The sequence below is a fragment of the Taudactylus pleione genome, unplaced genomic scaffold (genome assembly GCF_031769625.1).
Source record: "Taudactylus pleione unplaced genomic scaffold, aTauple2 ptg000156l, whole genome shotgun sequence".
Taxonomy (NCBI): domain Eukaryota; kingdom Metazoa; phylum Chordata; class Amphibia; order Anura; family Myobatrachidae; genus Taudactylus; species Taudactylus pleione.
The window spans coordinates 21387064-21403505 of NW_028284558.1; the positions used below are offsets into that span (position 1 = coordinate 21387064).

Sequence of the window (16442 nt, forward strand, 5' to 3'; positions counted from 1 at the left end):
ATAAGAATAACAAAATAATAATTTGGATTATCCCTAGGAATACCACCACCCAAAAAAACAGACACCTGTCTAATAATAGTACATATAGAGAGTGGAACCAAGTCTCAAAACAATCATACAAAATTATCAACTACAAACGTACATATAGTCCCATGGAAGAGGGACTACCCCTTAGGAATAGATTCACTGCACTTGTAAGACTTGATTCTGATAGCAATAGTGATTTTTATCTCCTACCCCCACTCCATGCCAACGAAGAATGCAAAAGAGAATTATGTTCAGGGATCAGTCAAGACCTGCGTCTCCCCTAAAAAGAAGACACATAGAGGAAGAATAGCAGGTTGCAGAAAGAGAACCAAAAAGGAAAATCCCTACAAATGCTAAAATACCCTACTTCACAGGGCATTTTTAACATTTCCGACCATCCACTATCTAAAATAGAAACATCCCTTCTTAGTAAGGGCCTAAATTTTGCCGGTATACAAAAGAGCAATATATTCCAAACTATTATAGATTTGAATAAGTTTACCAGGAGACTAACTATTAATAGACACTTTGTTTGAAAGGATATGGCCATGATTTCTAATTATGAGAATTCTTCATCTAAATCTAGCCTCAAACCTGCTTCCAAATTTTACTCTCTCAAATCCAAAAGTGGTAACATCTGATGGTTCTATGAGATGGTTAAAAATTACCTGATTGATATAGATAAAGATAGACCCCTAAAAAGTATTCTTTCATTTCAAAAGAGACAAGCTCTAAAAAATCTCCTAAACAATGAGGCCATTGTTTTGAAATAAGCAGATAAGGGAGATGGCTTAGTAATAATGAATAGATAAGCTGTCCCGCTCTTAGCAGATCAGAATTCATACAAACCACTCCCCAAAGACCCCACAGGACTTTGTCAATACCCTATGAAAAAAACACTAGTAAAAGGACTACATGCAAATATGCTAACAAAAGATGAATATCTAATCTAATATCTAATGCAATCAAACCTGATCATCCCAATATTTTATCATTTACCCAAAATACATTTTGAGAAATCCACTGGGCAGACCAATCATTGCAGGAATATATTCTCTCACATCACATACATCAGAGTATGTTGACATATTTCTTAATAAATACGTCAAAGACCTACCTTCATAACTAAAAGATATGACAAGCCTTTTGAATCTTTTACAGGACATGCATTGGGAAAAGGAATTCATATGGGCTACCATTGATGTCCAGTCCTTGCATTCAACACCCCTAAGGCATTAAAGCTTTTAGAGAATTTCTGAATCAGGACAGAGATAGTAATATCCAACATAAATAATTTATATGTGAATTGATCTTATTTATTTTAACACACAATTATTTTATATTTTTAGATCAATTTTACCTACAAATTTGCAGAACTGCCATGGACACAATCTTTATGCCAAGTTACGCAAATTTATTTATGGGTATCTGGGAAGCATAACACATATACAAGAATAATCCTTTTGAAGAAAAATACACTTCTATAAATGTTATATTGATGATATTATAATTATATGGAAAGGAGATGATAAAGATTTCAAAGAATTCATGGCATTTATCAATATTAATTAATACAATCTGAAATTATGTCCAACCTACAAAAAAAACAAAATCAAATTCCTTAATGTTATCTTGGAAGGTTTAGAACATGATAATCGTGATTAGAACCTATATAAAACTCATTAATACAAATCGCTACCTTCATTGCAAAAGTGGATACGTTAAGAAATGGAAGGATAACATCCACTATTCGCAATTTCATTACATTAAAAGGAATTGCACCAACACTGAGGTATGCCTCCAATAACTAGATGTTTTTTCAGGAAGGTTTAAAGAACGTGGCTACCCAGAAAGTTTGATTTCTAAAGTCAGGTCTAAAACAGAAACTTTAGAAAGAGAAGATCTCTTACAATATAAAGTCAGGGAGAAAAAAGAGGATATGTTCCCCTTTGTGACCCAGTTCAGCAACGATGAAAAAAAGATTAGACAGGCCATGAATAGACATTGGGAGATACTCAAAATTGATTGAATTTTAACCGATATCCTACCTAATAAACCAGCAACTATTATCTTCAAGAAAGCTACTAATCTGAAAAATATCCTGGCCCCAAGCATGTTAAGATGCAAAGAACCCTCAACTAGAGATTTTAATAGGTGCATTGGATATTACAAGGGTATGCATCTGGCATCCTGGCGGTTGGATGCCGACACTTACATTACCTGTGCCAGAATACCAATGCTGGTCAGAATCCCAGTTCCGGCATCCCGGCCATCAGGATGCCATGGTAAGGAGGGGGGTTGGGGGGAGGGCTAGGGTTAGGTTTGGGGGTTAGGCACTATGGGGAGTGTTAGGGTTAAGCACAAAGGGGGGAGGGTTAGGTTTAGGGTGCGAAGAGGAGGTTAGGTTTAGGCACTAGGGGGGAGGGTTAGGTACCAAAAAGGAAGGGTTAGGGTAAGGAGAGGGGGAGGGTTAGCATACCGACCAACAAGTGTTGGTATGTTAACCCTGTCAAGATCCCGGCATCAGGATTCTAACCGCCAGGATCCCGACTGTTGGTATTTCATGCCGATTCCCTTACAAGTGTGGAAAGATTAATATATGTAAATACCTCCATCCCAATAGAAAATCTTATTCCAATCTCAATGGCTTAAAAACCTTTAACATGAAACACTTCATTAATTGCAATACTTGTTCAGTAATTTATCTGAGAATGCTCGTGTGGTCGGAAACATGTAGGGAAGATGAAAAAATAACTCAAATTTTGAATTGAAGAACATGTGAGAAACATTAAGAACAAAATTGAGAGCCACTCTGTGTCTAGACATTTCAAAACACATCACGATTCCAATCCAGAACATCTAACTTATAGAGGAATTGAGCATGTGAAATTAGGACCATGGGGTGGTGACCTCGCAGTTAAACTTTCACAAAGAGAAATGTTCTGGATTTCTTAACTTAATACTCTTTTACCCCATGGCCTCCATGACAGTTATGAAATAACCCCATTTTTATAACTCTTAAAGTGTATTATATAATTTTATACATAATCCTGAAGTCTTATTTTGTCCCTGGTTTTACCTATTTTATTCATTTATCTTGTGCCGCTGGTAATAACTGCATCCTACTATGGCCATCTGTTTTATGGTTTTCTGTCACTTTAAGATCTAATGTTTTATGGATTTCTTATTTCTTATTTAAATTTTATGATTACATATCAGGTTTTTAGACAGTTTTCATATGTCATATTTATATGTATATCTAGCTATATTATAACTAATTTGTTGTATATATACAGATATTTATATTTATTTTATATGTTAGTGGCACCAACAAAATGGCTGCCACTGGAGATGGAGATATTTTATTTTATTGTAAAAAAAAACTCTTTTTTATAGTACTATCCCTTACAATCTTATTCTTATTATATGGATTTTAGTATATGTTCTTTCTTATGCATTATATTATGAATAATCCTCATGACATACTGGTGAAGTCATAATTACAACCAAAAAGATGGCTGCCGCTATATGTGTGCATCCCAACCAAAACTCTGCCATACTAGTCCCATTTTCTATATAGGATCCCAAAAGATGGCCTTCAGCCCGGAAGTGCACTCTGCCAATAAAACTTCCTCCTGAAATAAAAATATTGTTTACATGAGCACCTGGTCCTGTACACGCACGAGAGAGCACATTAGACCGGGAACTATGTTATAGGATGCCCGCTGGAGACTGCGCACGTGTGACTATGTTTTAAAATGGACAATTGTTGTCATGAATTGCCGCTGATGTCAGTTGTGTCATGTAACAAAATGGCCCCCACACACTGCGCATACGCATTCAGCATTTCAGTACCAGATTCATTTTATGAACTCCCACACCTTATGGAGGGTATAAAAGGGGCACTCCAGTCACATGACATCACCCATGAGGAAATCCTAAAGGATGAAACACATTGGGACTGCTGACTTAACCTTTCTACAGTGTGGACTGCTGCTACCTGCAAAAAATATAAGGGTTCTTAGTTAATCTCTTTTCCTATGTTTCCTTAAGCCCTTGTATTTTTGTATCCAATAAAACATGAAAATGTACTGACGGGGGATGCTTTCTAATTTGATTTGAAGCCTGTCATCTGTTTCTGATATACATGGTTTATGGACTACTAGTGGGACACTGCTGGAACATCAGGAGTAGATAACTACATGCTATATATTATACACTATCTGGTATGCAGTTATATTGTCTACTATCCCGATTCTTTGTGAAAAAAGTACTACACTATATTGCTGTTTCCTCTCATGGGCCCCTATGAGCCAATTCAAACGTTTTTCAGCTGATGAGCTGTAGGTGCTGTTTCATGTACCCCTTTGAGGTTTTCCAGCTGACGACACTGAGATCCCACATCTAATAATAAGAAATATGTTTGGATGTCAGATAAGCGCTTGAAATCAACGAGAAGGCCTGGCTCGCAATCTCCATTCCAGTTCATCCCAAAGGTGTTCGATGGGGTTGAGGTCAGGGTTCTGTGTGGGCTGGTCAAGTTCTTCCCCATGTCTTTATAGTCCTTGCTTTGTGCACTGGGGGACATCATGTTGGAATAGAAAAGGGCCTTCCCCAAATTGTTGCCACAAAGTTGGAAGCATAGCATTGTCCAAAATGTCTTGGTATGCTGAAGCATTAAGATTGCCCTTTACTGGATATAAGGGGCCCAGCCCAAACCCTGAAAAACAGCCCCATACCATTATTCCTCCTCCACCAAACTTCACAGTTGGCACAATGCAGTCAGATAGGTAACGTTCTCCCGGCATTCGCCAAACCCAGACTCGCCCATCTGACTGCCAAACAGAGAAGTGTGATTCATCACTCCACAGACAGAACATATTTCCACTGCCCCACAGTCCAATGTCGGTGTGCTTTACACCACTCCATCCGACGCTTGGCATTGGACTTGGTGATGTGAGGCCTGTATGCAGCTACTCTGCCATGGAAACCCATTCCATTAAGCTCCTGCCGCACAATTTTTGTGCTTACATTAATGCCAGTGGAAGTTTGGAACTCTTCAGCTATGGAATCAGCAGTGCGGTGGCGACTTCCTCTTCCTCTTCGTGGCTGAGTTGCTGTTGTACTTCCACTATCTAATAATATCACTTACAGTTAACCGTGAAATATCTAGCAGGGATGAAATTTCATGAACCGTCTTATTGCAAAGGCGGCATCCTATCACAGTACCACGCCTGACGTCACTGAGCTCTTCAGATTGACCCATTTTGTATCACAAATGTTTGCAAATGGAGACTGCATGTCTAGGTGCTTGATTTTATACACTTGTGGCAACGGGTCTGATTGAAACACTTCAATTCAATAATTAACAGGTGCGTCCGAATACTATTGTCCATATTGTGTATATATATTGTTTATTTGTTTAAAAAATGCTCTACTGTGAGGCTGCTGAACCCCAAGAATACTTCTTTGTTCTGCTTTTTTTCCAGTTATTTCAAAAACAAAATTGCAAACATATATATGTATTTTTACTGTTGTCTAAAACAAAAAAAATGCAATATTTTCTAATTTAATTTTAAATTTTATTGCGTATTTCAAGAAGTGTGCGTTCAGGTGAGTGATGTGATGTGTGGCGGTGTCCCGGCATCATTTGCACCGCAAAACAGTTCTCACAAAGAAGACCTGTTCCTCCTAGGGTGTGAAAACAATTGCCAGTGTTTGTGTAAAAAAAAAAATAATTACTGCAAAAGTAAAAAATTGTCCGCCTCCATTTACCTGTGCTGGCTAGTTCTTGATCAATGAAAACATTTGATAGCATTGTATAGTTTATATTAAACTACCATCATGTCTGCCACTGCAGTGCCACTCTGTTTCCTAGATGTGCTGTATTCCTTTTTAAACTGCCATGTGTTCGTGCCACTGCTCAGTCACTTAGTTTAACCAGTCAGCTCACTGCAGCCTTTGACCAATATAGGTGAAAACAATATTGTGAGCAGTGATGTGGTCAAAACTGTCTGAGAATGACTAGAAATGCAGAATGTGGAAATGCAGGCTATGAAGAGTAGCATGGAAGCGTATTCCCCTCTTTTCAGCCTGCACCGAGTATAGGGCTGCGCTGGTGCCAGTGGCAGCGGTGATGATGATAACTATGAAACCAATAATATGGTAAATATATGCATTTAGTTCTGTGCACACCATGCAGGAGAAATTACAGCATATTTTCATACACCTCTGCATAAACCCCAAGAGTTCATTCTTTTAGATGCCTCCTGTCAGGGCCGGATTAGAGGGGGGGCGACAGGAGCGGTCGTCCCTGGGCCCCCACACAAAGAGAGCCCCCACACAGGGTCGGTGTGATCTTGCCAAGAACAGGTGCCAGGGGCACCTGTTCCCGGGAGGAGGGCGCTCTGCAGCTGCGGCCATCCTACTGCATGTAGCAGCACAGTCAGTGCTGCTGCATCAGCTTGGGGCAGGGTGGTAGTGTGGACGGCACATAAGTGCCGTCCGCACTACACAGCACAAACACACAGCCGCCGGTGCCGGCCGCTGCGTGTTTGTTTTAGCAACCGCTGAGAGTCAGACTCTCATCGCCTGCTGCTCCCACTGCCGGAGCCTCCGTCTTCCGCTCCCACAGTGGCTGGTGGGAGAGAAGCCATGTCGTCTCTCCCATCACGCAGAGCGGGCCAGCCTGGGAGGACGCCGGACGGAGGAGCAGACGACAGAGCGGGGATTAAAGTAAGTGGAAGTTGTTTTTTTTGTGTGTGTCGGGGGGGGTACTACTACAAGGGGCACTGCTGGGGGGGTACTACTACTAGGGGCACTGCAGGGGTTACTACAAGGGGCACTGCTGTGGGGTACTACTACTACTAGGGGTACTGCAGGGGGTACTACAAGGGGCACTGCTGGGGGGATTACTGGGGGGACTACTAGGGGCACTTCTGGGGGTACTACAAGGGGCACTGCTGGGGGGGTACTACTACTAGGGGCACCGTAGGGGGTACTACAAGGGGCACTGCTGGAGGGGTACTAATTACAAGGAGCACTGCAGGGGTTAATACAATGGGCACTGCTGGGGGGTACTACTACTACTAGGGGCACTGCAGGGGGTACTACAAGTGGCACTGCTGGGGGGTACTACTACTAGGGGCACTGCAGGGGGTACTACAAGGGGCACTGCTGGGGGGTACTACTACTACGGGCACTGCAGGGGTTACTACAAGGGGCACTGCTGGGGGTTACTACTACTAGGGGCACTGCAGGGGGTACTACAAGGGGCACTGCTGGGGGGGATTACTGGGAGGACTACTAGGGGCACTGCTGGGGGTACTACTAGGGGCACTGCTGGGGGGACTACTAGGGGCACTGCTGGGGGTACTACTGGGGGGACTACTACTGGTGGCACTGCACACTGGTGGGACCACTACTAGGGGACACAGCATAGAGGGAGATTACAACTAGGTGTACTCCTGGGGGGACTACTGTTGAGCGGGGACTGCTACTGGGGGCACTGCTGGGGCAGACTGCTACTGGGGGCACGGCTGGGCTGGGCTCAACTCTGTGTGGCTTGAAGGGGCCCTCCCGTAACTTAGTTGCCCTGAGGCCCCCACAAGCCTTAATCCGGCCCTGCCCCCTGTGTATGAGCTAGTGTTCCACGTTGCAAATAAGGACCTGATTCAGCAATGCACGTAAGTGCACTGCTGATTGCAGATTCCCGACTATCAGGAATCTTCGAGTGCGCAGGACCCATTCTTTGAGTGTGCTGATTAACAGGCAGAGGCATTTAAAGGGCAGTGCGGGGGCAGGGTCGACCGGTGTCCCGGAAACGGGTGCGTCCGTCCCGTTTTTCGCGAGTGGCAAGCCCAGGGATTGTGTCAACGCAGTGTCTTGGGCTCGCAAGCTGAGGCTTACTCAGCTGGATGGCGGCCCGATGATCGCAATGGTGATCGCAGCCTACCACCTCCGTCACAGTGCTGGGATCGCAAATGCAGCAGGGGGTGTCATACAACTCCTGCTACATTTGCATAATAGCAAGGATGTAATTGCAAAGCTGCCTGCGTGCAGCTTTGCAGATGCGATCCATGCTGAATCACCCTCTAATGGTGCGTCCACACTGGGCGATAAAGTGGAAGACTGAACGATAATATCGTTATCGTTCAGTCGTCCACTTTATCGTCCATTTTTAACCCCAAAAAGATGAACGATGACGACGACGCGCGTTCCCGCGGGTCGTTCGTCATCATCGTTCATCGGGCTGACATGCAGGCCAACCTGACGACCTCATCAGGTTGCTGCATGTCAGGGAATGGGGGAGAGAGCCCGGCACTGAACGATATCATTACTGATATCGTTCAGCGGCTGTGCTCAATGTCAGTAACGACAATGAGCACAGCCTGCCGGGGACAACACTACACGATATCGCTCAGGGAGCATATCGTGTAGTGTGTACCCACGGTAAGGCCCTTTTCTTTTTGTCCCTCACCACTCCTGGCAAATGCCAGAGACTCATTTTTCATAGTATTTGGTTCTCAAGGATATGCATGCTGTACACGGTGTATTGCTGGAGAGTGATGAGATACTGAAATATCACACTATGTGTTATTGTACATTTCTTGCCAGAGAGTGGTTGCTAAATTAAAGTGGACCTGTCATGCAGTATTGAAAAATTTAAAATTTCTAGTGCAACCTAAGTAAAAGCCTAATTGCAATGTACAGTTATGAATATAAAGACCAGTGTGAAGAAAACTTAGCCATACAACTGGCAGCGAGTTACTACATAAGAAAAATGGTGTGGTGCATTGTAATATTAAGAAAAATGTTCTAAATCAATGGTGGGAATGGTACTGCGTTGTCACTTATTTGTCCTCCTGCAATCTGCTTTTCATGCATTTATCAGTATGTAAAAAGCACAATAAAAGCAGAAGTGTGATCAGCTCTTGGGCTAAAGTACTGGAAGCAGTCAGCTTGATGTCACAGGATGATACACAGGAGCGCACACACTGAGCATGCTCCTTGCCAGTAGATGGGCTGTTCACATTCTAAGTAAAGCATAACTACTGTATCTTCCTGGTAGGCAAAGAATATTTGTAAGTATGCACACTAATGTAAAGAGGTGAATATAGAATAACCTACTGTATATAGCTGTAACACAATAAATGTATCTTTAATTACCTGTTTATTAAGCTGTTTATTGTGCAGTTTTGTGTTGGTGTCAAGTATAGTTTAGTAATTATCCAAAATATTTTGTTATACTGTTACTATACCTGACAGTCACACAAACTACAAGATACTGTACACGGTATCACAGTGCCAAAGCAATGGTTCACCCTGTCATGTTTTCTTTGAAGTCAGCGGGCAATCACCTTTGCTACATAGTTATTTGCTGACAAAGGGGGCGTGATTTGAAGAGCAGGTTAATCTTTAGTCCAGAATCAATAGGTATTTCACAATGTAAAGTTGTTGCTTTGCTACTTTCTAACTTTAAAACCATTGTGACTGTAGAGACACACAAGGTATGTATTGCATGTTTTCTATAGGATATGCACAGGTAGGTTACATTTACAGTAAATGAAGGTGTGTGTGTGTCCAGTGAGAAAGAAATAATATTTACATTGGATCCAAAACAGGGACTACTGTATTTGGTCCACAAGAGGACCATATACAGTACACCGTATGGCTGTGTAAGGCTGCGTACCCTAATGTGCAATAATAAATTGGGACAGCATTGTAAGTGCATTGAGATATGCTTCCATATATGTTTGCCTTGTTCTTTTCTGAAACATACAAGTTTAAAAGTCATAGAAAGGCTAAATCTAATTTACGTGCTAAGCTAAAAAGAGCAAGTAACTTTGCTCCTGGATAAGCCATGTTGCACTGCAAGTGGACGCAGTTGCCATAGGCCAGGTGCAATGCCTGATGTGGAGGCCAATGGTGCACCAGTAGTGTGTTTTTCTACGCACATTCGTGGAATTTGAATAACGAAACAAAATAGCATGCAGATCCATGCAATTTCGATGGTAATTTCTGGGTGGTAACTGAGGGGGTGGCTACCAACGGAACATGCGCACTGTCACCAGCCACCATGTTCAGTCGGACATTCTGTGCCTGCCATAGGCCAGATGCAATGCCTGATGAGACCAACGGTGCGCCAATAGTGCATTTTTCTACGCACACCGGTGGAATTTGATAATTAGAATAAAAGCACAGAAGTGGCTGCGAAAAAAAAAACACATCTGCTACTGCAATAACGTCCATCTCTGAATCACCCCCATAGTCCTATAATCTTCAATGGGGCCTGCAACACGCCCATGACTGTTAGCCACCCCCCCAAACCTCGCCCAGTCACTGACCAGAAATGTCCATGCAATCTCCATCTGCATCTTCCAGCAGTAATGTCAGGACGTACATGCAGTGCATCACTGATGCGTGTGCAGAGATAAAAAAGTTTTACCTGTGTCCACCTCTGTATCACCCCCAAATTGTGCAGATAGATTTAGATGTGAGAGGGTAGTGTCCAAACTCAATCTAAATTGAATAAAAAAACTAAAGCTGTCCAGCATTTGGGGGCTACATGCAAAAGCAGCCAATATTTACCCTGCTTGCAAAAATAATACATGTATTTGCACCCTTTCCATTGTAACATAGTTTATTCCAGATACAAAGTTACTTGCTTTCTTTGCTTTGCTCCCATGTCAGAATCAGACCCAGATAGTGTACACTTGTAAAATACATCTAAACATATATCAAGTGTGCACTGTACATAAATGTAATATGAGTTTTACACTTGCATATTAATATGTAACTGTAAAGATAATTTTTTAGCCAAAGATTAAACACACAGGCCTAACAGGAAAGGTGTCTGTTAATATGATCTCTTGAATGTTGGCATTTGGGTCAACAGTTCAGCACTGTGATATTGTAATCAACTCAACTCAATGCTTTAATTGCATGGAGCTTGTATGTTTTCAACAGTGTTCCCTGGGTGTCTCTGGGTGGTCCAAAAATATACTGTAATTGCAGGATATTTGACATCTGACTAAAACAATTCAATTGAGTGTATAGGAAAGATTCCTGGACTGTACACCCTGAATATATATAATGGGAGGTGCTACCTGTTAAGACTTGTTGCAGGCACAGAAACAGACAAATCACAAGTGCACAACTCCAAATGACTGATTATATATAAATACATTATGCAATAACATTTTGCAATCAATAGAGGTTTTTAGCATAATCATGGCCAAGGATATGGGCCTACCCTCCATATCCAGGAAATCTCTGTAGGGTAGATCCCTAACATACTAGGGTTCAAATCCAGAGCGCAGGACACCCCTATATCGGCACAGCTGAGCCACCCCAGGGCATTGCTATAATGAGAAAAGTGAAATGTGAAGTAAGAAAGATAAAAGCAGCTATTGCTGCATAGAAAGGTGAAAATACAAATATAATAAAAACTGTACAAAAAAGAAAGAATGTGTTATAATGCGTTGTTATAATGTGTTATAATGCGTTGTTATAATGTGTTATAATGCGTTGTTATAATGTGTTATAATGCGATGCCCTGAAGCAGACCAACCAAAGCAATCCAGGGGACACACGCCCCAAAAATCAACCCAAAGTTGCTCTACAGTATCTTTCTTACTTCACATTTCACATTTCACTTTTCTCATTATAGCAATGCCCTGGGGTGGCTCGGCTGTGCCAATTTAGGGGTGTCCTGCTCTCTGGATTTGAACCCTTGTATGTTAGGGATCTACCCTACAGAGGTTACCTGGATATGGTGGGTAGGCCCATAACCTTGGCCATGATTATGCAAAAAACCTCTATTGATTGCAAAATTTTACTGCATAATGTATTTATATATAATCAGTAATTTGGAGTTGTGCACTTATGTTTCTGTGCCTGTAAAACAATTACATTGCAAGCTCCGCTGTTGCAGGAACTCAGATACCTGTAATACATTTTGCTTCCAGAATATGTGACTTGATGATGATAATTCTGACTCTACATACAGTATATAGTGGATGATTCAGCGGTGCACGCAGGGAAGCCATAGGGTGCAAGTGGGCAATGGTTTCCCTCTGTGCATGCATCCAAACCGCACTGCGTATATGTCCCAATGGTTACTGCAACGAAACTAAATAACATGCAGATCCATGCAATGTTGATAGTCATTTCTGGGTGGTAACTGAGGGGGTGGCTATCAACTGAACATGTGCACTGTCACCAGCTACCATGTTCAGTCGGACATTCTGTGCCTGCCATAGGCCAGGTGCAATGCCTGATGAGGCCAATGGTGCGCCAATAGTGCTTTTTTCTATACACATCGGTGGAATTTGATAATTAGAACAAAGACACAGAAGTGGCTGCGAAAAAAGACACATCTGCTACTGCAATAACATCCATCTCTGAATCACCCCCATAGTCCTATAATCTTCAATGGGACCTGCTTTAAAATGCATCTTATGCCATTGTTAAAGTTAAAGGTAGACAAATGCATGTATAACATACATACAGAGGTATCCTCATTAATCCATCTTTTTTGCGCCATATGGAGCGAGATGCAACTTGGTTGCTCCACCGCAGGTAGCGATTCTCGGACATTCATACTGTACCTACTGTATATCTTAATTTTGTGTCTATATCACACTATAGCAGCATGCTAAGTCACTTACAGTGTAATGAGTGATCAGGATTGTTGGTATAAAATCACAGATTAAGCACAGCGCTGCGTGGTGGGCTGCATGGCGCGGGTCACTCCTATCGGTCCTCAGTCTTTTGCCTTTTTTCCCAAGTTAGCAACTGAATCGCACACCACTTATGCATGCAATGCCACCGCCAATGTTCAGGGTACTCATGCATTGTACTTTTGTCACATTAGTGATATGACTTATGGTGCGATCAGACAGCGATAACGATTTTGTTGTCTGATCGTCCTGCACCCTCCCTGGTGTGCTGGATGATCAATATCGATCATCCAGCACACCACCAACTCACCAATGACTATAGCGACCCGCGATCAATGATCACGGGTCCCTATAGTAACCTGATATCGAGCAGGTTGGCCTGCATGCACGGCCGATGGATGATATTGCTATCATCCATATGTGCCTGCGCAACGCTGGTCATTGGTGGGTTGGTTGGGACCAAAAAATGAATGATTAGAATGATAACAATATGAACTATATCGTTATTGTTCAAATCATTCATTTTTATCGCTACGTGTGTATGCACCATAAGACACATTTTTGGTACAAAACTGAGCAGGTCTTAGACGCATAAGCTGTGGGTTGTTTGGGGCGATTAGAGAATAGGTTAGGGCATACACAGGGCCGTAGCTAGGTAGTGTTTGGCCGGAGCCATCACACAGGGCACCACTGGTCAAGGGGCGTTGTTTGGGCCTGTCAAATTCCTGTTTATTATCATTCTTGCTTGTAGCTTCCTCTTATTTCATCCCCAGCATCTCCTGGCCTCCCCTATCTCTTCACTGGCCCTTCCCCATGAAGCCATGGCCCTTTTTTGGGTGCATTATGTCCCTTTGAAAAATGAGGGGGGCGCCAATGCTCTTTCTGGCACAGGGCACCAAAAAGACTACGTAACTAGCTCTGGGCATACATATATATCTGCAGACCAAAATAAGCTACTTATCTTTTAATTAAGATGCAGCACCCTATTCTTGTTCTAGGCATGGTACTAATATTTATTTATTTTTGTATTATCTAATTGTAGTCACTTCTGAAGACAGCAACACTAACAAGCTGGAAATTTATTTAAAGAGGAATATAGTGTATTTGAAGGGAAACGTCAAACTACTATTGCTTTATTATGTGGTTGCCTGTAACTAAATGATATATCTCCAGCTTTAAGCTTTCCTATATGTTTTTATAAAATCCCATCCAATCTGCTTTCCTCATGTTTTAAGATTGCTATGGCTTTGTCAGCATTTTAGCTGTGTGTTGTTTTTTTTCCTCTTCAAATCGAGAAACTGAGCCATGGGGCAAAGCCTCTGATTTCTCTCCGGAGACCTCTCAGCCACCCCGATGCCTGGGGAGCCAGGAGAGTTCTGGAGAGAAAAAAAGACCAATTAAAAAAAAATCTTTTTGGCATTCCATATAAAGGTTCAAGTTGCAAGACTGTTTCCAAGTAACAAAAATCACTATTTTGTATGTGCATTGCAGTTCTTGCTACTTTCAAAAGGCATAAACTTTTTTCCCAGGTAAAAGTGGAATCTGTCACAGAAAAACTTCTATATAAGAATTGTATAACTTGTTCTGGCAGAGAGTGGTTTTGCTACAAATGTTGCATTGAGTGTGATGTAGCTATTTCTGCATTTCAGGTCGTGTTTTAAGACCCCCGTTCAGCTTCCTACCCTCAGTCATCATGAGTATATTGTCTCATATATCACCTGTAACAATGTTAGAAAACATTGCATCTCAGCTAGGATGTAGTGTGCTCTGTGAGAAGCTGGCTCTTCACTTAGATAATGAAGATGAATTAAAGCATCTTAAGCAATGTTTTCATATTCCAAAGAAGAAGGACTTGCCAACAAGTAAGACACATTAATATGATTTTGGAGTATTTGGCTTTGATTCTACCGTTGTTTGGCTGTAAAAATGAAATATTATCAGAAATCTGAGCTTCTGTACTGTATTTAAAGTTTTAAACTAGTAAACTTTGGGGCAAAATATTCCCAGTCTACATGACCGTCAGTCGGAAAGGGTTACACACTGAACATGTTTTTTGTCCCGTCAGTTTTAGATGTTGTGTGTTTATCTGGAGGCATCCTCAATCCTATTCTGTCCATTGTGCAGCTCCTTATTTGCATAAGAGTGATCATATGGTATTTTATATATTTCAATCTATGTACTAAGCTTTGGAGAGAGATAAAGTGGATGGAGATAGAGGGCCTGATTCAGACCATTCGCTAGGCTGCGTTTGCACACAGCCGTCAGCAGCCAAAGTATGCAAATCCCGCGATCGCTAGCAAGACATTAGCAAGCCCACTATGTCTTGCCGTGCGATCGAGGTATGTATTTAGATGCCCACCAGCCTGACACAAGACACCCACTTTCCCTTAGTAACATACGTCATGTCCAGGAAGTGTATTAAACAATCAGTAACATCGAGTAACATCGGACCCATATGCACCACATGTGGCTGACCATACCCTACCGCAAGCACTGCGAGTGCTGCTGTGTGTAATTCAGCCATGTGATGTGTACGCTGACAATGCATCTTAATTATGCACGCTCCTGAAACGGCGTTCAGATGCACAGACACGCCTGTGTCCGCACCACCACACCCGTTACCATCGGCCACCCCCTGTCACCACCCACAAACAGCTCGTCCTGTCACTCATGTTTGTGAAGCGTCTGTGTACAGGGAGCAAATGCTTCCCGATCGCATGGACTGGTTTGCGCATGCACACTGCGTCTTGTAGGCATGCACAGATTGAAAACATCGGCAGGCTGCGTGCAAACACAGCCTTGCGACGAGGTCTGAATCAGGACCAAAGTACCGACCAATCAGCTCCTGTCATTTTACAGATTGTATTTGAAAAATAACAGTTAGGAGCTGATTGGTTGGTACTTTATCTCCATCCACTTTATCTCTCTCCAAGGCTTAGTGCTTAGATCCCTTAGTTGTGATGTGTGAACCAGTGGCACAACAACCTCCATAGCAGAGATACATCTACCATGTGGTAAAGAGGTGATGATTGGTTTAAGTGCCACACACCCTCCCGAGCCCCTGTCCTGCTCTTCTGAGCATTTGCAGTGACTGGCACTGCTTATATATTCTGGCTGTGTTCCCCTCATCCCTTTTGGCTATCAGGTTACTGTTCCGTGACCATTATTGGCATGATTTAGAATTGGACATAAGATCAACTACAGACCGCAAATTAAATGTTGTTTTATGGTGCACTTACAGTAAGCAGTGAGCTGGGGTGATTCAGATGCCCAGCATTTTGGACCAACATAGTATCCCTTAGTGAAACCAATAAAGGTGCCCACTGCTACTGAATGATGCAGAGCTGATCAAGTGGTGGCATAAGCTGTTTTAGCACCCAAGGGGAAACTTGCAAAACGAGCCTCTTCCCATTTACTATTCCATCAATTACTCCCCACTTTCAACACTTTCAACTGCTCAGCAGATGTAAAGGCAAAAAACTATAAAATTGTAACAAAACAATATATACTGTTACAGTGATCATAGTCAGCAACCACTATGTAGTGCTTTTCTTACTTATATTGGTCAATCAATCATAAAGATCCTTGAGCAGTATGATTCCTTACAGGAAGAAAGAAAATAAGAAAACAAAAATAAAATAGATACACCATAAAAGATCTAATTCCCAAAACTAAAAGCAATATTACAAATTAAGCCCAGTAAATTCCCAGCATATTGCCCTGAATTTAATT

At 42.2% G+C, this 16442-nt stretch overlaps 1 protein-coding gene across 1 annotated transcript in view; it reads left to right on the forward strand.

Annotated features, from left to right (window-relative positions):
* The first annotated feature begins 9068 nt into the window (after positions 1 to 9068).
* KYNU (kynureninase) overlaps positions 9069 to 16442 on the forward strand; it is a 163205-nt gene continuing 155831 nt past the window's right edge. The window contains exons 1-2 of the mRNA XM_088474915.1: positions 9069 to 9110; positions 14360 to 14572. Coding sequence (XP_088331041.1) covers positions 14404 to 14572 — 169 coding nt within the window. The 5' untranslated portion in view covers positions 9069 to 9110; positions 14360 to 14403. The remainder of the gene's footprint in view (positions 9111 to 14359; positions 14573 to 16442) is intronic.